The sequence below is a fragment of the Arthrobotrys flagrans genome (genome assembly GCF_004000055.1).
Source record: "Arthrobotrys flagrans strain CBS H-5679 chromosome Unknown unitig_1, whole genome shotgun sequence".
Classification (NCBI taxonomy): Eukaryota; Fungi; Ascomycota; class Orbiliomycetes; order Orbiliales; family Orbiliaceae; genus Arthrobotrys; species Arthrobotrys flagrans.
In genome coordinates this window covers 2,527,173-2,547,887 of record NW_027137556.1, presented here as the reverse complement: position 1 = coordinate 2,547,887, position 20,715 = coordinate 2,527,173, and the positions used below count along the sequence as shown (strand labels likewise).

The window sequence follows — 20,715 nt, the reverse complement described above, 5'->3', positions numbered from 1 at the left end:
CGATGTATCTGGGAAGCGGAGGCTTAACGAGGAGGCAAGTTGGCTGACTATTATAATCCCTAGCTTAGTCCTTCGTATTATCGAAGACCCTGTTTTATCGATTGCTAGTTGCCATAAACCTAAGCTCCACTACATAGCAGACTACACCTACGAGAGAAGGAAAGAGTAAAATGTTAACCGGGACACGGACCAGGGTTAGGCGGCATTAAGAACAGTGCACGCCGTTGAATATGCATGCCAATCCAAGGACAAAAGGGATCAGGGATTGGGAATATCTCTCTATTGGCTTGCTTTTACTCGTTTGGCTTGGTTGAACCTACTAGTAGACTTGTATGGGACCGGAATAAAACTGTCGGCGCGGTCCTTTGGCCGACAAGAGCGAGTGATGTCGATGATTTGAATCAATTTTGTCGACCTATCGGACCGTCTCAAACGAACGCTTCCAGGCTATAAATTAGCCCTTTCCGTATTCAATTTCAGGTCTGTTGAAAAACGACTGCGCACGGATTAGTTGCCAACTTCTAGGCGGCGCAAAGAGTTTGTTTGTAACGTTGGAGATGCGAAGGATGCAGCATGATCAAAGATCGAGACCAACCACATCTTCAGATCGGGACGAGAAGAGAAATGCGGCGCAGGGGTACATGAACGAGTGTATTCATTCTGCAGAATGCTAGTACATGTAGGGCGGGATATTTTCGAGCTGCAGCTCGCAGGATGGCATGCCAGTATTGTGCAGAGCAAATGCCTGCCCTGTTCAGTGCTCGGTTCCTTGCTCCACTGGAGACCACGAGCTAGCCTATCGACAAGACATGGATACACAAGCAAGCTGACATTGTGACTTTCCGAAGCTCAGGAATGTGGCCTTTTTTTTTTTTTTTCGTTTCGATTTAGAGGCGGCTGAAATTCCAAGTAGTGAGAGAAGGGGAAGCTGAACTAACCGTTTTCCAGCGGAAGACCAAAGAGTCGATGAAATACGACAGTTGTATTGTCTGTACTTCGTGTGGATTCGAAGGCGAGTTTCAGAGTGACCCGGGATATGCCAGAAGTACCTGATGACAGTGCAGTACTACCCTGATACTTGACTGAATGTAGTAGTTATGGGGCATGCGGGTCCACGGCAGGAGAACTGGAATATTATCAGAATTTGAATTATCAGAATTATCAGACCACCCGAATTCTGCAGAATAGATACTTCGTCCCAGTACAAAAACTGCAGACGAAAGTTGCCCCGGATACTGAAGCATTTATAGAACGGAAAGGTAGAATGAACAAGACAGAATAATACGCCCCTGTTCATTCCTATGGTCCTAGCTCCCCACCTGAGAAGGCGGCAATAAGGCAATGCAAGGCTTGAAACATTATTGAAGGCTCCATCTTTCTCAATAGAATACGGTGATAAAGCATCAAAGCATCGTAAGAACATTTACTTAACCGCGCGAACCAGATCAAAGGCCGTATTTGGGAGTGATGCGCGCGATCATTTCCCTTCAGTCGAATTCAACTATTGTACCGGCCATGGCAGGGCCAGCGGCCGTTTTCGACAGTGGTTCGTTCCCCACAGTCAAACGGTAAACCACCTCGCTTCGAATCACACGTTCCTTGCCCACGCTGGCCCAGCATACGCTCTCTCTGAAAGAAAGAGCAGCTTTCGTTTGAACGCTTTCCTTTCGGGGATAAAATGAGGGCGTGCCGATCGGCCCAGGAATGCACTGGTGAGGCCTGGCTCGGTCGTTTGCGGCGACGTTACAACGTTCAACTTCGCACTGCAGTTAGTCCTAGGCGACAGCATATGTTTAAGTGCTTCCAATATTCCAATATGCTGCCTTAGGGGCCCGAGTGAACACAATATCCGTGAATTTGTAACCCCGCATTCTCGTGACCTTTTTATAGCCCAAGTGGCTATTTGAGCAATCGAGGAGATTTTAAGGTTTTTTGGCCGAGATTATTCGACTCTAATCCTGGGGTTTAACTACCAATCAGTGGAAGGATTACCATTGCCTGCACTACTATGTATAGCTTCAACCAACGGGCATTTCTGCCGACAGCTTGATCGGAGAAAAAAAGGGGGGCTTGGTACCCGATGGTAGCGAGCTTCAATAGCGCCATCTTGGTTCGGCTGTCCATGGTGTTCGAGACAAATATTCACAGGAGTCATTGGTTCGAGGTACTACCGCCCTACAAGGGCATAGAGATATCCAGGCTACAACAGCGCAACACATATTAATATTCCAATTAGTGTCTAGACTTAATCTTGAAACCAGAAAGTTTCATTATGTTCAAGATGTAGAACGGAGCGAAATATCAATCCAACGAAAAGGTCTCTGCCTCGTAAGCTTTGTTGGTATCATTGCTGTGATTCTCTGAATTTGAAAGTTGGGGATGCGGCAGAGTATTGCAATCGCAACAGGTTCAAATCAACTTGCCAACTGCCAGGGGGCGATGTTATTATTGATACATACAACTAACAACATTATAACTCGATTCTCAAACGTTAAACACCAAATTTACAGTGGCACTGTACATATATCCCAGGCGAGCTGTGCTCCAAACAGTCTCCCACGATGATCACTTAATCTATGAACTATGGGCTAGAGTGCAACTATATTGGCCCCACATGTTAGCTTCGAAGTCTGGGCGCAGGGAGGGGCCAAGGTCTGCACCTGGACTTCGAGGCTATTCAAATTTATACAACTTTAGCGCCACGGCATGCATGTTGTAACCGACACAGCTCGCAATATGTCTTGTTAAATTTCGATTATAGCTATGCAGCACCAGAAGTGCCAGATGTGAGACTCCACGTTAGCCTAACAATCTGAAACGCTCTGCCACCGAAAGAACACATATAGGTAGTCCCAAGCTATCCCATTAAGCGGACTCGATTTTATATATTTTGCGCGTTAGATATATATACCTGTACATGATTTGCAAATTTGAGTAGCCGGCCATGCGAGTTATTATCCAATATTGAGGTATTCTCACATCAACCACGCCTCTCCTAGCCACTAGCACTCCGTTCCAAGAATGAGAATACTGAATACATGTGTGAAAGCTTACATATGGACGGTCACGGCTTTAATCCTCACATTCTCCCATAGTGCACCGGTACTAGGCCCCGCCGACGATAGTATCGGAGCTACACTGATTCCGAAATATGGGACAGGATCCCTAACTCCATCGGACTCCCTTGATGAGGTAGATAATATCCTACGTGATGGCATACGAGCTTGGGGTTTAGAGGCGGATGGGGGTCCAAAGGCCCCTCCCATAATAGAGCCAATCGAAAAAAGACCACCCTCCAAACCTAAAGTATCTTCTACCCCGAAGAAACCGGGAGCGGGGGACAAACCGAGAAAAGGCAAATCGAGGAATCACGGCTCCAAGCCAAATGCGCAGGATCCTAAACACGATCCGCTCGATGATGATTTCGATGATGATGACGACCTGTGGGATGGTCCAATAGACGAAGATGAATTTGTCAAAACTTCATTCTGGATCAAAGACAGCTTCGAAATACGATGCGCCGACCCTAAGCATATATTCAAAAGCCCAATCGCCGTAGAACGTACAAAGGGTCTGCTACCCGAAGATTTTAGCTGGCGGAATTTTGACGACACTCCATGGATGGCCGAGCAATTCATCAGGGAAATGCAAGAATCTTGTATAGAAAATTGCGGTTGTGATGATTGGGCATCCCTGCACGCTCCCGAGGCTAGAAAAAACGATGGCCTATCTTACTGTCAAACCATTAAGGATGCTAGGAAATGTGAATGGGTTTTTGGTAAGTCAACCCTAATTTATCCACACATACATTTGGTTGGAATGTCTCTGTACACACGCACATATACACCTCATCCTTAAATCTGGGTCACCCTCGAAATCTAACTTCTAAAATATTGTTGCTAAATGTATAAAACATAGGCTGCCAATGCTGGGCCGAACTCGGCGATCCAGAAATCCCAGAAAAGTTTGAAAACATGACGGTACAGAACTGGGCTAGCGAATTGTCATCTCTCCCTATGAATCTTAGAAAAGCACACCCTAATTGGAGATGGAATAATGGTCCAAAAGGGTGGAACAATCAGTCGCTGGGTACTGGTTTCGGGCCGAGAACGGAATATTGGGAGACCAGGAACTACTGGTTCTATCCCAGACCGTGGGACGTATACGGTGAGAGGATTATGGCAGAAGTACAACCGGGCTATTACCTATACGGGCCTGATGTTCCCTACATACATGGCAATCCAATGAAAGATTTACGAACATGGAGGCCGAGTCTAAGGGGAGAATGGGAGCTATTCATGCGGTATATTTACGAGGTGAACCCGGACCGAACATATAGGCCTAGCCGAATCGTGCCACCGCCCGATCCGTTTCCGCCACTCCCTCCTCTTTTTGCACCAGATCCCGAATTAAATGGAATTGCTTTTGAAGAAAATCTCCGGAAGCGATATGATCCACCTTCTGGGCTCACCACCCCCGAGGAATCTAGCCCTGCATGTATGCCTCGGTACCTCGCGCTTTCAAACATGGACGGAATCGAAAGGCTTTGTCCACCTACAGCTACAGAAAATATTGAAAGAAATGGCGGAGAAGATTCTAGCAGTAGCATGCCTTAGTATATACTTAAGTACCTATATAAGAGTGACTATACACGCAGTGGTTTCATTGCGGGGGCGAGAGCTAGCTTCCGTCTCTGTCAACTTGCAAGTACTTCAGCTTAATTATGTATATATTCTACATACCTAGGCGCTTACCTAGGTATACATCCTGATCGATCGCCCTGAAGATTAAGTTTGAATTCGGTTTGTTAGCAAATAATGATATACTTATTATTATATTCCCGCATTTAATGAAACGGAAACCCTAGTTATCTTATATCGTGCTAACCCCATGGCCTATTCGTTCTGAATTATGAGTCCATGACACGGAATGCGAATGTCTCGAGATCTTGTCAATTTCCAACGCTTGCTGTGTGTTGTATTATAGTACCAGCGAAACCAAGGTATAGGTTTAGTAGAGAAGAAAAAACCTTGCAGCAAACCCAATCTTTTTCCTTTTCTTGTATTTTTGGAGGTTGAAATGCCCAATGAAGCTCTAACCGCCTGTTAGTAAAGATAAATGTGTTAGAGGAAATATAAATGGTCGAAACTGTGGGTTTTTCTGGACACATGTAGTCGTAATGGCGTACGCAGCCCGCCATCCTGGCCGCCTGCGCCAAGACCGCGCCGCGCCGTTGGACTGGGCCACTCCGTCGCCATTATCAGCTGCAGCGGCGGTATATCTGCATACAACATATCTGTCCCCCCACTAACATCGACCTTCAACTTGTTCACCAGCGATGCCGGTTCTCTAACGTCATCCCGAACGTCCTTCAATCCTCGAAAAAGGCACATTGGTATTGTCTCATAATATTATACCTCCGGTTTTCGAACTCTGCAAGCTACCAAGATGCGTATAAGACTTCAAATCGCAGGTAAGCGAAAATAATATATAGCTATACCGAAAGCTTGAGCTGTTTCGGACCGAGCTCACTTCGAAACCTGTAGGCGTATTCGCCTTCCTGCTATTGGTATCGGCGTATCTTGGTTTCTCCAAGAAACTGGTTATTCCAGTCAATGATAAAGTTGTGCACTTTATATGCTTCTTCTTGATGACGGTAAGTACATTTGCACTACCTTATCTCGACAGGCGGAAATATTACCCTGTGGGACATCAAATATCTAATAATTTTAACTTTAAATCCGTAGTTATGTTTCTACTGGGTCCTCGATACATCCCGTCGTCGGGTCGTCAACTTCACCTTAATAGTTATGTTTGGAATTCTTGGTGTAGGATCGGAATTCGTCCAGGGAGTCTTGCCGGTACAACATCTTATGTCTCGGACTAAATAATCGATGGGAAAGTTTAATTGGCTAACGATTGATGGTGGTGGCAGTGGCGTACATTTGATGCCTATGACATCTTCGCAAACCTTCTCGGTGCTGGCGCCGCTCTAGGACTCTGTATGTGGTATCACAAGCGTATGCTGGAGAGAAAACGACAGGCGAAACAGGCCAGCTACCATGCTGTTGGAAACGAAGAGGCTGAATTGGGTATCATTGAAGAGGAAGACGAGGGCGAGGATAATCTGCATGGACATGTCTCAAGCAGCACAGGGCCGCAGATTAATGGAGAGACAACCTCAAAGTAAAGCGGAACGTCGAAGCGAGCGAATATATCCGATCTAGTTGAACGGAGGGCCGGTGTAAAGCAAGCCAGGTCCAAAATTTGAAGTAACAGCTGGAACTACGTATCGATCGCTCCTCATGCTCTACGAGAAAGGTACCAAACAAAGATATGAAATACTTTATGTGGTCACAGGGCGGGATTTTCCTTATCCGGTTCCTTCTACGATTGGAAGGGTGGGACGCACTTGGGACATGTCTCCATTTCATTCCCCGCCCGAACATATCCGTTTGGAGGGGAATATGTGCATTTTTCGCTTTTGCTTTTGTCTATGGGGGATAGTATGGAGTTTTCTTTGTTTGTGTCTTTTACGGTAACGCCACTCTGAAAGCTCTGGCATCCATCGACATGAATCTGTATATTCAATTCTAAATATGCATGAGATTCAAAATGCTGCTCGGTGTCATATATACCGGCTCTACTCTTTCTCACAATCACCTTCTTGGCATTCCCCTGCCACGTCCTCGTAACGCTCGGCTCCTATATTAGTTCTCATATTAGAATTTCGGATTTAAATGGTAGATGTAGGTGTGGTGGAGTAACATACGCTGCACCTCTTGGCATAGGCGGCCCTGCTTGTGGTTGCGCCGACTCTTCGTTCTCTGTTCGAAGTTGCATTAGCACCGATGTATCCTAGATCCGGCATCCTTTCTGACAACGTACTGATTGTTTCATCCACCGACAAAATCAGACAAGCGGCTTCGGTCGCAGCCTGGATCGCATTCAATTTCACTACTGTTGGCTCCCACACGAATTTCTCCAGGTTGTCGGCAATCCCCTCGTTGTCAATATCAACACCAGCCCATATCTCGCCCTTGGCGTGCCTCTGTCGTAGTTTGTTCAAAATATCGGTTGCATCGAATCCTGCATTGTCGCACAGTTGCCTTGGGATGATCTCCAGAGCCTTAGCGAAAGCTGCAACGATCATCTGTTGCTTTCCTGCGATCAATTTAGATTCGTCGCGAAGATATTTCGAAATCTCCATCTCGAGAGCACCGCCACCGGCAACAATTTGGTCGTTCTTGATGGCCTTCTTAACAATCATTATGGCGTCGTGAAGGGACCGTTCCACCTCCGCAATGAACTGCTCTGCACCACCACGGAGCACCAGTGTGCATGTCTTCGCCTTAGGGCATCCCTGGAAGAAGTTGAATCGCTCGCCACCAATTTGTCGTTCCTCGAAGGACTCGCAAGTACCCAAATGTTCTTCCTTAATGTCGGAGCAAGTCGATTGTATGCTACCACCAACAGCTTGGACGACTCGTTCCATATCCTCGCTTGTTACTCGGCCAGCACAGAAGATATCACGGTCTGCGAAGTATTGAGTTGCCAAGTCGCCGATGGGGAGTTTGGAAAGAACGACTTTAGCACCAGTGGCGACAAGCGCCTCCAGCTTTTGGATGATTATCTGCCATTCGGCATCGACTATTGCTTGATATTCCTACAAATTGATAAGTTGAGATCCCACGTTATTTGTCAAGTAGAATAGTGACATACCGAAACCTGTTCGACACGGACTTCGGCGTTATCCTTCTCGCTCTCTATAATATACGAGTTAGTTCCTAGCTCTCTAATAAAAAAGTGCACCAAATCTACGTACTGAGTTCGAGCTCAACGTTTAAGGAGACAATTTTCGGGTTCTTGAACGATTTAGGCTGTTGTTCAAAACCAGCGTACGAGAAAGTCTTCTTGAAAGCGACACCGTTGACGAAGATAGAGTCCTGGAGCGCACCACCGGGGACCTTCTTCATTCCAATCAACTTCTCATTCAAGTCGTCCTGGTCCAGCGAGAGTACGGCATCCACGACCACTAAATTTATATTTGTCAGCATCCCAGCTCTAGGCTTATCAAGGGGTCAAATTCCCTCATACTCTTCGTGAAAAAGGCCGAATTTCTCTTGATCAACTTCGACGACATTGCTGTTCCAGCCAATTTGATTAAGATATCCCTCTTCTCGCCCTTATCTATCCGTACGGCAATCTCTTTGATCTTGTTGACGGCTAACAAGCATGCCTTTCGAAGACCCTTAATGATGACCTGCGAGCTGACGCCTTCCTCCACAAAAGTCTTGGATTCCTTGAGGATTTCACCAGCAAGAACCACAACGGATGTTGTACCATCTCCAACTTCGGCATCTTGTGAACGGGCAATGTCGGTAAGGATACGAGCGGCAGGGTGAACAATATCCAGAAGCTATTAACAACAGAAATATCAACTTCCTAAGCATTTCATGATAATCTTTGAATGGTATTGATAAGGTGAATAACTACCTTCATAACTGTAGCTCCATCGTTTGTGATTGTCTGCTTGCCGTTGCCATCGACGAGCAGCAGGTCACCACCGTAAGGTCCGAGAGTAGACTTTATTGTAGCTTGTATAGCAAGGCAGGCGTTAATGTTTGTTATTATCTGTCCGCGTCCCTGGGATTGATCGGTTCCTATAAATGGGCGTGTTAGTATAGCCTACGTAAGGCCTATAGCATATGATACAGAGCTCGGTATACGTGCCCTCCTTCAAGACCAAAATGGTCGGTGTCTGCCCACCGAAGGACATGTTGAATATCGGGTGTTAAGGGAAGAATCAAAAGAAATGGGCGAAAGGTATCGGTACGAAGGGATTTGTCGATGGAGTCGCGAGTATATTTAAGGATATTGAAGGTTGACGTTTGAAGCTTTTTGCACTTTGAAACAGCTGTGAACTTGGGTGCGTGCGGCCTTCAGAAAAATGTTATCGATAGACGTGGGACAGTCTTGGCAACAACGCATTTTGGAGCCACATCCCACTTCACCGCCTCATAATGTGGCAAGTGATGCTGTGGCGGTGCTCAAAACGTGACTTTCGAGATCCCATGTATAGTCTCTTTTAGGTCTTCTGGATTGCCTACGACTTCAAGTTCAAGACTTGTCGCATTCTGCAATTCTTTGATTTCTCAACTTCAAAGCTCTGACCTCAATTCCAAATCCGACCAATTAGACGACTCCGAACGCGAATACAAACCTTAGGCGTCTTGTTTTCCACTTTACGCGACAAGCTGTGTTGCTACGAACCAGCAACCATAAGACCGCCATAATAACACTACAGCTTAGAACTCGAACATCGATATACCCCTAGCTTCGGCCTTGCAATGCGACACATGCCTGACAAAATCCAATCCTTTGACCTCTAATATCGCACTTCCTGGATAATTATCACCGACGGAGTCTGCTAGACCAATTCCTCGACAATGTCGAAAGGCCAAAAGGGCTACAAGGTCCCCTATCGAGGGGGTCCTCGAAGTGGTGGCCGATACCTAAAGAACAATAAGAAAGCGGTAGATAAAGACTCTCTACTAGCAACGGATCGAACGAGCTCGGAAGAAAAATGGGAAGCTACGAAGCTTGCGAATTCGATAGACGAGAAGATGGGGTTTCCGAGATATGAAGCTGGGCCTAAGAAAGTTGGATGGTTGATAAACATGCATTCGGTATGAACGATAATGGTGGAAGCTTTAAGATCAATAATGGGGGAAGGAATATTGCTGATGTTATTGGTGGCTTTTTTAGACCGCGATGGAAGACGAGAAGATTATTGGTGGGAAAGCTGGAGTCGACTTTTACTTTATTGACGACGAAGGGGGATCTTTCAAGGCGACAGTTTTATACGATCCGTATATCCTGATAGCTTGCAAGGTTAGGCTTGTTGCTTGGAGTACATAGAAGGAATTCGCAAGCTAATATGATTTTGATAGGCTGGCAGTGAAATGGAAGTTGAAGAATGGATACGTCGGAAATTTGAAGGACTAGTAAAGTCACTTTCGAGACTTACGAGAGAAGACCTGCAAATGGTACGATCAACCTCAAGTCAATTGGGCTAATGGAGCTTCCTGGCTAATTCGTACTTCAGCCCAATCATTTAATGGGGTATAGGCGGACATTCATCAAAATCAGCTTCCACAATGTCTCCGATTTACTATCCGTCAGAAAAGTCCTGATGCCGATTGCCGAGGATAATAAAAAGCAGGTTGATGCTATAGACACCTATGCCGAAGTCACAAAGTAAGCATCTTACCATTGGCAAAGTTATTATTATTGTAGAGTTTACTAAAGCATTAACCAAATAGTTCTCGAGCTGGGTTTGACCTCTTCGACGACCCCTTGGACACGAGGAGAGCAAACACTACTGGTGTTGATGCAAGCGACTATATAGTCGACATTAGAGAATATGATGTTCCGTATCACGTTCGAGTTTCGATAGATCTAGGTACTGAAGCTATGAAACCTCTTCGGGAGCTCGTCATTAATACATATGGTAGATATCCGGATCGGGAAGTGGTATACCGTCGAAGCAAAACACGGTGTAATCAGTCTATCTCTAATAGAGGACCGTCTCGCTCGTGCCGACCCTGTGGTACTAGCCTTTGATATTGAAACCACGAAGCTTCCTCTAAAGTTTCCAGATGCTCTGATCGATCAAATTATGATGATTTCGTACATGATCGATGGCCAGGTACTTATTACACTTTTCTAAACTGGTTCAAAAAAAAAAAAATGCTAATAAAATACAGGGTTTCTTAATAACAAACAGAGAAATAGTATCTGAGGACATTGAAGATTTTGAGTACACTCCAAAACCAGAATATGAAGGTGAATTCATGATATTCAACGAACCGAACGAGCGTGCCGTCCTAGAGAGATTCTTTGACCATATCAAGGAGGCTAGACCAACAGTTATCGTTACATATAACGGAGATTTCTTCGATTGGCCCTTTGTGGAAGCGAGAGCTTCCGCCTTGGGTATTGATATGTACCATGAAATCGGATTTCGAAAGGACAGTGAAGGTATCTACAAGAGTAATTATTGCGCCCATATGGATGCCTTTGCTTGGGTGAATCGAGACAGTTATCTTCCACAGGGTAGTCGTGGCTTGAAAGCTGTTACGACGGCGAAGTTAGGGTATGATCCGGACGAATTGGACCCGGAATTGATGACAAGGTATCTTGAACCCCCCTTAAAAAATTAACACTAGGTGGTATATGCTTATATTTTGGGAAGATATGCGAGCGAACGCCCTCAGACGCTAGCAGAATACTCGGTTTCCGATGCTGTTGCAACATACTATCTATATATGAAATACGTCCATCCTTTCATCTTTTCGCTGTGTACAATTATTCCTCTTGGGCCCGATGATGTCTTGCGGAAGGGTACTGGTACTCTGTGCGAGATGTTGTTAATGGTATATACACCCATCTTACACTATTTTTGTCACTACACTAACAAATATCTAGGTCCAAGCATTCCAAAAAAATATTATCATCCCCAACAAGCACAAAAACCCTGATGAAGTCTTCTGGGAGGGGCATTTGGTTGAGTCAGAAACTTACGTTGGTGGTCACGTCGAGGCTTTGGAAGCAGGTGTATTCCGAAGTGACATCCCGGCCCAATTTTCGGTCGATCCTAGTGCCATCGATGAGTTATTACGAGACTTAGATGCCGCCTTGAAGTTCGCCATTGTTGTAGAAAGCAATAAGAAGCTTGAAGATGTCACAGATTATGACGAAGTCAAGGAAAAGATTGCAGCGAACCTGATGGACCTGAAGACAACTCCGAATCGGAGCGAACGGCCTCTCATCTACCATTTGGATGTTGCATCCATGTACCCAAACATCATGACGACTAACCGTCTACAGCCAGATTCTATGATTAAAGAATCTGACTGTGCAGCTTGCGATTTTAACCGCCCTGGCAAAACATGCGATAGACGGTTGCCGTGGGCTTGGAGAGGGGAGTTCTTGCCGCCGAAGCGAGACGAGTATCTTATGATTAGGAGAGCTCTAGAAAATGAGAGGTTTCCGCCGAAATATCCCAATGGGCCTTACAGGAGTTGGGATGGACTGCCCCCTTCCGAACAAGCCGGGTTGATCAAAAAGCGACTTACGGAATACAGCAAAAAGATCTACCATAAAATCAAGGAGACAAGGACAATCGAACGTGAAGCTATTATTTGCCAGCGCGAGAATCCATTCTACGTTGACACTGTGCGAATGTTCAGAGATCGTCGATATCATTTTAAAGGCGAGCAGAAAGTTTGGAAGAATAAAACTGATGCATTAAAGAAGGCGAGCGCAACCCAAGCTGAAATCGACGAGGGCGGGAAGATGGTGGTTCTCTTCGATTCGCTGCAACTAGCACACAAAGTTATTCTCAATTCCTTCTACGGATACGTCATGAGAAAGGGTTCCCGGTGGTATTCGTTAGAGATGGCTGGTGTCACTTGTTTGACTGGATCACGGATTATTCAGTTGGCCCGTCAGCTTGTGGAGCGGATAGGGAGACCACTGGAGTTGGATACTGACGGTATTTGGTGTATCCTGCCTGCTACTTTCCCTGAAAATTTTGCTTTCAACTTATCAAACGGGAAGAAGCTACCGATATCATATCCTTGTGTCATGTTGAACCATCTGGTGCACGACAAGTTCACAAATCATCAATATCAAGATCTCGTGGACAAAGACAAGTTTAAATACGAGACCCACTCCGAGAACTCGATCTTTTTCGAAGTTGACGGACCGTACAAGGCTATGATCCTACCAACTTCTAAAGAGGAGGACAAAGGACTGAAAAAAAGATATGCTGTGTTCAACCATGACGGCAGTCTTGCTGAATTAAAGGGGTTCGAAGTTAAGCGTCGTGGAGAGTTGAAGTTGATCAAGATATTTCAAACTCAGATCTTCAAGGTGTTTTTGGAAGGTACGACACTGACGGAGACATATGGAGCGGTTGCTAAAGTAGCAAATCGTTGGTTGGATGTTCTGTACCAGCACGGATCTACCCTCGCCGATGAGGAACTCATCGAACTCATTTGCGAAAACAGGAATATGACGAAAACTCTGGAAGAATATGGGGGTCAAAAGTCTACATCGATCAAAACTGCGAGGCGGTTGGCAGAATTCTTGGGAGACCAGATGGTCAAGGATAAAGGCCTCAACTGCAAGTACATTATTTCTGCAAAGCCGAGAGGTGCGCCGGTTACAGAGAGAGCCGTCCCAGTCGCCATATTCTCTGCGGAAGAATCTATCAAGAAGCACTTTTTACGGAAATGGCTTCGCGAGGATATCACTAACATGGATCCCAGAAACGTGGTCGATTGGGACTACTACCTCGAGCGCTTGGGCTCCGTCATCCAAAAACTCATTACCATTCCCGCTGCGCTGCAGAAGGTTAGAAACCCAGTGCCGCGGATTGTTCACCCCGAATGGCTCCAACGTCGAATCAATGCGAAGGACGACAAGATGAAGCAAAAGAAGATGACGGATATGTTCAAGAAAGAACCTATGGCAGATGTGACGAGCAATGCTATTAATTTGCAGGATATAGAAGACTTTGGATCAACGGCACCGGTTGGGAAAGGTCTCGATAGTGTCTTAAACAAGGTTGTGGCATCTCAGAGCTTGAAGCGAAAGGCACCGGAACCCGTCGTTCCCGTCGACCCGTATGCAAGTCTCCCGGCGAAGATGCCAGCCATTGACAAAGACTACCAGGGATTCTTGCAATACCAGAAAAAGAAGTGGAAGATTCAACGGCATGCCCGAGAAAGAAGAAGGCAGTTGTTTGGGGACCGACAAGCGCTACCGGGCGAGGGTCTAGACTCTATGTTCCGACGGCAAGCCCAACTTGTCTACATGAAGACATGGCAGGTTCTGCACTTTGCAGAGACGGATGTTCCTGGCGAAGTCAATGCGCACGTCTTAATTGACCGGAAGATACACCTTGTAAAGGTCATCGTTCCGAAAACAATCTTCATAAACTTCAGAAATAAAGATGTTCCAAACTTTGAACTGAAGGAGTGTAGCTCCGAGCCCGTCAACTCCACGCTACCCAATGGACACCCATCAACAAACCTGTTCAAGCTGACGATGCCAGAACAAGTATATGTTGAGAAATTCCAAAAGATGGTGGCACTTACTTCCCATCCGACAGTGGAAGGGATCTACGAAACCGATGTTCCGCTTAACGTCAGAGCCATGCTACAGCTAGGCAATACTTGTACATTGGATGGGAGTACGAGAGGTGTACTTGGAAAGGGTATCAAGGAAGGGTTCGACTTGAAAGATATTCTTCAACAAGACGTTCAGCAGCCTTATCTCGGAGATGCTCAAATTTCCTATTTATACCTATTCCATCTGGTTGCCGGGGACAGACAATTCATTTCACTGGTCTCTTCGAGCGGTACTGAGGCTCAGGTATTTGTGCTGAATGCGCAGAAGGACACACAAGGCTTACCGAATATCGACAAAATGTATGCGGAACAAATTCTTCGACGGAACCAGGAACCGCACGGACAGAGCCCGTTTGAATACCTAGATGCCGTACATTTCAAGACAACCTACATTAACAAGCCGCGCCTCTTATACAGAAATATTGATGATGCGATCAAGAAACTTAGATCTGAGGAGCAAAGGGCATTTGTTCTCGTCATTCAATCACCTCACAAACCCACACTCTGCAAGGAGATACGGTCTTTGAACGAGTTCCCAACGCTGTCACTCCAGATCGATCAGACGGACAGTAACCTTCCACCTCTAGGTTGGCAAAACTTTGTGGCAAAGCGCATTGTCATTCGGTACCTATCTCTCGGTTCGTGGCTATCTCATTTGATCGAGCTGGCAAGATATGGAAAGGTCCCGCTGTGCAACTTGGTAAATCATGACCCAAGGTTTTTGGTCGATATCGCCTATGCAAGGAGGCTTCAGGCGAGCAATGTAGTCCTTTGGTGGTCGCCGACGCCAATTCCTGATCACGCTGGCCACCAGAAAGACAGCATTGTTCGATCTCTCGAGCACGTTAATATGCCTGATATCAATAACAGAGGATCCTATTCTTCAGTTTGCATCGAGCTCGATGTAAGAAATCTGGCTATCAACACGCTCTTAACTTCCTCTTTGATCAATGAACTCGAAGGTGCGGATGCTACGGGGTTCGATCCGGCTGGTAAATCCAGCGGCGAGGAACAGCAATCCTTATACACCGAGAATACCTTTGCCTCAGCCAGTATCACTGTCCTAAGAGACTTAGTGAAAGCATGGTGGGGAGATGCAACTAAGGGAAACAGTATGGCTGATCTCATGGTTCAACATCTTGTCCGTTGGGTTGAGAGCCCCGAATCGTTTCTTTATGACCACGCTCTACACTTCTATGTCCAGACGATGTCCAAGAAGGCTTTTTTGCAGTTGCTCGCCGATTTCAGGCGTGTTGGGTCTAGTGTCGTATACGCTAATGCGAATCGGTTGATTTTGCAAACGACGAAGGCGGAGGTGGGCACAGCATACGCATATAGCCAGTATATTCTCAAAGCGATTAAGGCTAAGCCTCTCTTCAACTTCCTGGATCTTGATGTCAAGGAATATTGGGACTATCTTCTTTGGTATGATCCATACAACTACGGCGGGCTGGCTTGTTCAGAAGTAGTCGAGGCAGACAAGCAAAAGTTGAACTTGATCATGCACTGGCAGTTTAGCAAGGCTTTACCACAAACTATGCAGGAAGCATTCAGCACTTGGGTTGTGGAATTCGTCCATATTCTACACGGCTTCAAGCACCCAGAAAATTCGGCCGCGTTGATAGAATCGACTCCTAGAATGACACAACTACCTCCCAGGGCTACCGATGGGGGCAAAGATGATGTTGGCGATGTCTTGACATTGCCAAAGGAATTTTTGAAGCCGTTGAAGAAGAATATCTCGCAACTGTTACGGTTACAACACGATATCATACTTCATCCCGACCGACAATCAGAATTTGAATTCCCGAGTTTGCCTGGTACGAGACTCGGAAGTTCTAATGCGGTTTTGGAGCTCGTCAAGGCTATGTCTGCAGTATTTGCGTTGCCAAAAGATCTCATGCTGTCGACTCGACAGCTTCGAAAGGACCTCTTGCATATGTTCGATATCAAGGAATTTAGCAAAGAGGGTCAATTCGAGAATTCGACAGAGAGTCTACGGTTTGAGCAAGTTATTTGTCAAAACTGCACCATGTCTCGAGATCTAGACTTCTGCAGAGACGAGGATTTAATGCCAGAATTAGATGTCGACGGAAAGCCTAGCAAGGAGAGGGCTTGGAGGTGTTTCAACTGTGGACATGAATACGATCGATTGGCGTTACAAGAACGCATGGTGGGCGAAGTGGAGGAGATGTTGATACGTTACAGCACGCAAGATTTGGTTTGTTTCAAGTGCAAGAAGATTAAGACCAGTGATTTCCAGGAACACTGTGCTTGCAGTGGTATCTGGAAACTCACGGTTTCGAAGGAGGACACAGTGGCTCGGTTGAAGGTTTATAAGAGCGTGGCGGAGTATTATTCACTTCAAATGTTAGAAGAGAATGTGAGCGTTATATTGGAGGGAATATAGTTGGGATATTTCTTTATCACATTGGCGGGCGGTTAGAAGGACTCCCCTCTTTTCCGTCACGTTTTGATTAATTAACCCTTACTCGGATGCGATGCAAGGGTACATTATTGCATGGCGTTGGCCCTTTAGTAGCATGCATGCATATTCATGGCATTTGTATCTTACATCAGACTTACCTGTTATATCGTATAACTTCCTATGAAGTCCTCCTTAGGCCCAAATATGGACAGCATGTTGCATATTTTGCGTTGTAAACCAAGGTTTCAATATTAAACATCCAACCTCACCTCAACTTCGACCCTGGTAAATGAGCCGTCCCAAGATGTAAAAAGATACCAACTCCTAAAAAAACAATGACCAACGATGCATCTTCAACTTCGCCCTCCGGCACGGAAGGTCCATCTCCTTCCTCCCTGCCTCCCTTGCCCGACCCGTCAACTGTTGGGCAAATCCCTCCACGACAAAAGGCTACCTTCTCCGATGCCATCAAGAGCATTAACTGGGATAGCTTGACCAACATCCATAAGACACCATGTGCACGACAGACATTCCTGACTGGTATTGCGACTGGATTCGCGTTTGGTGGGGTTAAGCTTGTATTGCGAGGTTGGTAGACCCGGAGCAGGGGCATACGCAAAATTTGAAAAAACGTTTTAAGCTAACAGTGGATTTTATACAGCGCCGCTGTATAGTGCTTGTAATTGGGCTGTTGGTATGTTTACTGCTACATCTTGGGTAGTATGGGAGGCTTGTGAGTGGCGCAGAGGAAGGGAACAGGATGGTATGATCCGGGCGATGCAAATCATTGAATATAAAAAACTGGAGAGGGAGAAGAAACTTGAAGAGAGGAGGGAACAGTTGAGGATACAGAAAGAGGAGGAGGAGCGGCTCAAAAGGATGGCGGAGAAAAGATGGTGGAAACCATGGTGATGTTTTGCAAGTGGATTGGATTATTGGTCTCAGTGGTTTCGATTCTATGTACATAGGAACAATGTTGCAAATTTTTTTGAGCGATGGATACGATCCCGAACCTTTGAGTCATGTGTAGGGTTTTTTTTTGGAAGAAACAGAACACTAAAACTAAACTGTGAAAAGAAAATCATTAATGGATGGATACATGATAAAACCCTTTGCACCAGAGAACTCCCCTCATAATCTAAAGAAATTTGTGAGCAGACAAGATGATTCGATGTTGGAAATTGAAACAATAGCATATGCAAAAAAGCTCTGAAAAGACAAGACTTTAAGATCATTAATGGGTGTTTTTGGGGGCGTGATCAGGACCAGTAGGTTAAATCGAGGAGAGAACGAGGGACGGGCCGGAGAAGATAGACAAAAAGTAATCAGTCTGCAAAGTGAACTCGTTTGCTAGGGCCGGAATTTTGAACGTCGACCATTTCATCGGCTTCGGGAGAGCCCGTAGGGAGAGGACTCGATGTAGAAAAAGCAGCAGATGCACCTCTATCAGTGACATTTCTTCGCCGCCTTTCGGCTGTCCGTTTTGCACGAGCCTCTCTCAACTCTCGTGCTTTATATTCTTTGATCTAGAGGTTTGTTAGTACTTATGAGGCTAACCATCGTAATATTAGAATGACATATCCATACCTGCTGCATTCGCTTCTGGCTACGTATCTCGCGCTGCTGAGCTGTTGGCCGGTATCCGATCCCTGTCTCATCCGGGTCTGAGTCCGTATCTAGCTCCCCGGTATGCTGGGTTTCGTCGTTCTGTTCTATCGTAGGTGGTGGACTCCTTAATCTTCTCCTTGAGGGTTGTGACTGTTTAGAGCTGCCAACGAAAGTAACGGGTTCATCCAACCCGGCACTGACGATTGGAGTTTCCGACTCCTCTCCATGTAGCGTAAGCTTCGCTGAAGATTCGTCAGAAGTCGTCATTTCGACCTCGCCGGGCTCCTTGAACATAGCCTTCCCTTTACCCTTCCGCTTTTTCGGCGTGCCGGCAACATCACTCGGATTCTTATCGATATCAGCGTCGGGTACCACTGCTCTCTTCTTTCTCGGGGTCCTGGTGAGATCTGAGTCTTCATCCTCTTCCGCCGCCATAGGCATATCGACCGTATTACTTTTGTACGCATTTGTCCTTGATTCTAGCAGATCCGCCAATTTACTAGCCCCTCCGGGTTTCCTCCAAGCCTTTACCGTTTTTGCAGATTTTGACGGCTCCTTTCCTTCATCGTTGCTACTAAGATTCAACTCCTCAAGTTTGTTGGCAACTCGAGTTCGAGGCGACGGCGCTTCCGACTGTGGTGGGCTTGACATTATTCCTGCGCTAGCGGCTCCATGTTTCATATCCCCACCATCCGTCCTAGCTCTAACCACCGCCTTCCCGTTCCCACCCCCGTCACAGGGTCCGTCGCTTCCAAAGGACGTAGTTACTGAGCTGTTGAACGAAGAATTCGTAGATACTGGAGTAATGTAGAGTAGAACGTCTCGTTTCCGTTTGGCGGACGGAGATGCGACGGGGATGTATGGCGGGATCACAGCAGTGTCGCTTAGAGCTCTTATACGAGATGCTTGCGTATCAAGGTCGACTTCGAATGCCATGTATAGTTAGGGACCAAAGTGTGGGCTTTTAAATAGCCCTATTCCCGGTTTATGGATCGTACGTGCTCAAAAAACTACGACTAGCCCCGTCCAGGGTGCGATGGTATACGGCTCGAAACTTCTTCCGGGAGATATCAAGAGATGTACGATTGCGTTAAAAGGATAAGGACAAGATCTACTGAGCATCCAAGTTGCAAGTTGTGTTTGATGTTGTACTTGTGAATGCAGTCGGGAATTCACCAATCAAGGAGGCCTTTTATGTGCTAGAGGGCCACCTGCAGTAAGGCAAAAGATGATATGTGGAACTGTGGTCACGGTTAGTCACATTCTCATGACCTAGGAGGCTGTCTGCAGGGTGAGCAAGCCGGGGGTCTTACCTCGGCCGTGGGACCTTGCAGCCTGGTTTGAATCTCAAAACAGGCCTGGATCACTTGCCTAGAGTCTGGAAGATTGAGAGATGTTTTGGACTTGCAGATGGGTGGATGAGAGCTGTATCCGGGGTATGGTTTTCGATGAGTCGGCGAAGCTACGAGTGCTAGCTAGCTGGTGGTCAGCTCTACGTTAACCGTGGACCCATGCAAGGTTCTATTCTAGGGACTGTAGGCCGGTCAAACACTTACTCGCAATGGCTGGGAAGTACTGATCTGGTCACCAGGTCGTTCCAAGTAGCAGTACTAGGAGACATTACATTCTGGGTGCATCAAATGACATGAATCTACTCTGGTCGATAATGTATACCGTGGTCGACGTAATTATAATTATAGGCTCTAAAGTTAACTGCTCAGGATCTATATAACATGAAGTTGAAGTTGAATTTATAAAATTAAACCTAAATGGTCATCTGGATCTTGCTTAGCCTCAATCAAGGTGAACTTAGTATACATATTATTCGTAACTTCAAAAACAGGTTCATTGAATTCAAACCGTCACCGATGCACCACCAAGCTGTCTCATGAAATCTTCGAAGTGAGTATAGCAATGGACGCGCTGGGAAGGAACGTAACAAGGATATCTTAATGTCAATTTAAAAAAAGGCCATCAAGAGAGAAAGGTGAAAGAAAAGAAGACGAATGAACAGCAGCGCGGCCTAATATATCAAAAACGCTGCTAAAGTGTAAAGTTGGATACAATAATGCATGCGTTATGCAACAAGAACAGCCATCATCAACGGTTTCAACTGTGGTGGAACAGACAAACAAAAGAAGAACAGGAATGGCCCACGATGTCAAAGACACGAGGGGAAAGGGGGGAATGAAAGAAGAGGAGCAATGGACGCTCGTATTACAACGTGTAAACATGGATAATGCTTTTCGAACCAAAGATGACCATTCAACGCTAAAAAAACAATAAAAAGTCGTGCCAAAGATGCCCCCCGGATTGAAATAAAACCCAGACATCGTATTCAGAACCGCAAACCAAAATGAGTATAAAAAAAGCGGGAAAAAAGACCGCCATTCGTAAGAACGCCAATAATAGAAAAAAAACTTGATAAACCCTGCGAATGGAACAGCTGTAAAAAGACGCTGCAGATATCATCTAATG

General features: G+C 45.9%; 7 protein-coding genes across 8 annotated transcripts; 4 read left to right on the top strand and 3 right to left on the bottom strand.

The window, feature by feature from the left end:
• Nucleotides 1–3,021: 3,021 nt before the first annotated feature.
• DFL_008772 (uncharacterized protein) lies at nucleotides 3,022–4,616 on the top strand (the record flags this gene model as incomplete). Of its 2 annotated transcripts, XM_067638553.1 has the most annotated exons (3): nucleotides 3,022–3,778; nucleotides 3,919–4,089; nucleotides 4,151–4,248. In XM_067638553.1, the coding sequence occupies 3 exons, from the start codon at nucleotides 3,022–3,024 to the stop codon at nucleotides 4,246–4,248; spliced, it is 1,026 nt and encodes a 341-aa protein (XP_067486430.1). The 2 variants fall into 2 exon arrangements, with proteins under 2 accessions (XP_067486430.1, XP_067486431.1); XM_067638554.1 differs by having other exon boundaries at nucleotides 3,919–4,616.
• Nucleotides 4,617–5,448: 832 nt separating this feature from the next.
• DFL_008771 (uncharacterized protein) lies at nucleotides 5,449–6,190 on the top strand (the record flags this gene model as incomplete). Its single annotated transcript, XM_067638552.1, has 4 exons — nucleotides 5,449–5,473; nucleotides 5,547–5,656; nucleotides 5,748–5,861; nucleotides 5,936–6,190. The coding sequence occupies 4 exons, from the start codon at nucleotides 5,449–5,451 to the stop codon at nucleotides 6,188–6,190; spliced, it is 504 nt and encodes a 167-aa protein (XP_067486429.1).
• Nucleotides 6,191–6,659: 469 nt separating this feature from the next.
• On the bottom strand, nucleotides 6,660–8,779 carry DFL_008770 (uncharacterized protein; the record flags this gene model as incomplete). The annotated part of the gene is made up of 8 exons (XM_067638551.1): nucleotides 6,660–6,705; nucleotides 6,773–6,827; nucleotides 6,889–7,666; nucleotides 7,723–7,766; nucleotides 7,826–8,035; nucleotides 8,098–8,419; nucleotides 8,497–8,663; nucleotides 8,734–8,779. The coding sequence occupies 8 exons, from the start codon at nucleotides 8,777–8,779 to the stop codon at nucleotides 6,660–6,662; spliced, it is 1,668 nt and encodes a 555-aa protein (XP_067486428.1).
• Nucleotides 8,780–9,449: 670 nt separating this feature from the next.
• On the top strand, nucleotides 9,450–16,611 carry DFL_008769 (uncharacterized protein; the record flags this gene model as incomplete). The annotated part of the gene is made up of 9 exons (XM_067638549.1): nucleotides 9,450–9,689; nucleotides 9,769–9,894; nucleotides 9,954–10,049; nucleotides 10,109–10,260; nucleotides 10,326–10,513; nucleotides 10,584–10,711; nucleotides 10,770–11,197; nucleotides 11,258–11,438; nucleotides 11,491–16,611. 9 exons carry the CDS (start codon nucleotides 9,450–9,452, stop codon nucleotides 16,609–16,611), a joined length of 6,660 nt encoding a protein of 2,219 aa, XP_067486427.1.
• Nucleotides 16,612–16,964: 353 nt separating this feature from the next.
• Nucleotides 16,965–17,541, top strand: DFL_008768 (uncharacterized protein; the record flags this gene model as incomplete). The annotated part of the gene is made up of 2 exons (XM_067638548.1): nucleotides 16,965–17,217; nucleotides 17,291–17,541. 2 exons carry the CDS (start codon nucleotides 16,965–16,967, stop codon nucleotides 17,539–17,541), a joined length of 504 nt encoding a protein of 167 aa, XP_067486426.1.
• A 413-nt stretch (nucleotides 17,542–17,954) lies between these two features.
• Nucleotides 17,955–19,173, bottom strand: DFL_008767 (uncharacterized protein; the record flags this gene model as incomplete). Its single annotated transcript, XM_067638547.1, has 2 exons — nucleotides 17,955–18,155; nucleotides 18,217–19,173. 2 exons carry the CDS (start codon nucleotides 19,171–19,173, stop codon nucleotides 17,955–17,957), a joined length of 1,158 nt encoding a protein of 385 aa, XP_067486425.1.
• Nucleotides 19,174–19,436: 263 nt separating this feature from the next.
• DFL_008766 (uncharacterized protein) lies at nucleotides 19,437–19,858 on the bottom strand (the record flags this gene model as incomplete). Its single annotated transcript, XM_067638546.1, has 3 exons — nucleotides 19,437–19,478; nucleotides 19,551–19,662; nucleotides 19,794–19,858. The coding sequence occupies 3 exons, from the start codon at nucleotides 19,856–19,858 to the stop codon at nucleotides 19,437–19,439; spliced, it is 219 nt and encodes a 72-aa protein (XP_067486424.1).
• Between the last annotated feature and the right edge of the window lie 857 nt (nucleotides 19,859–20,715).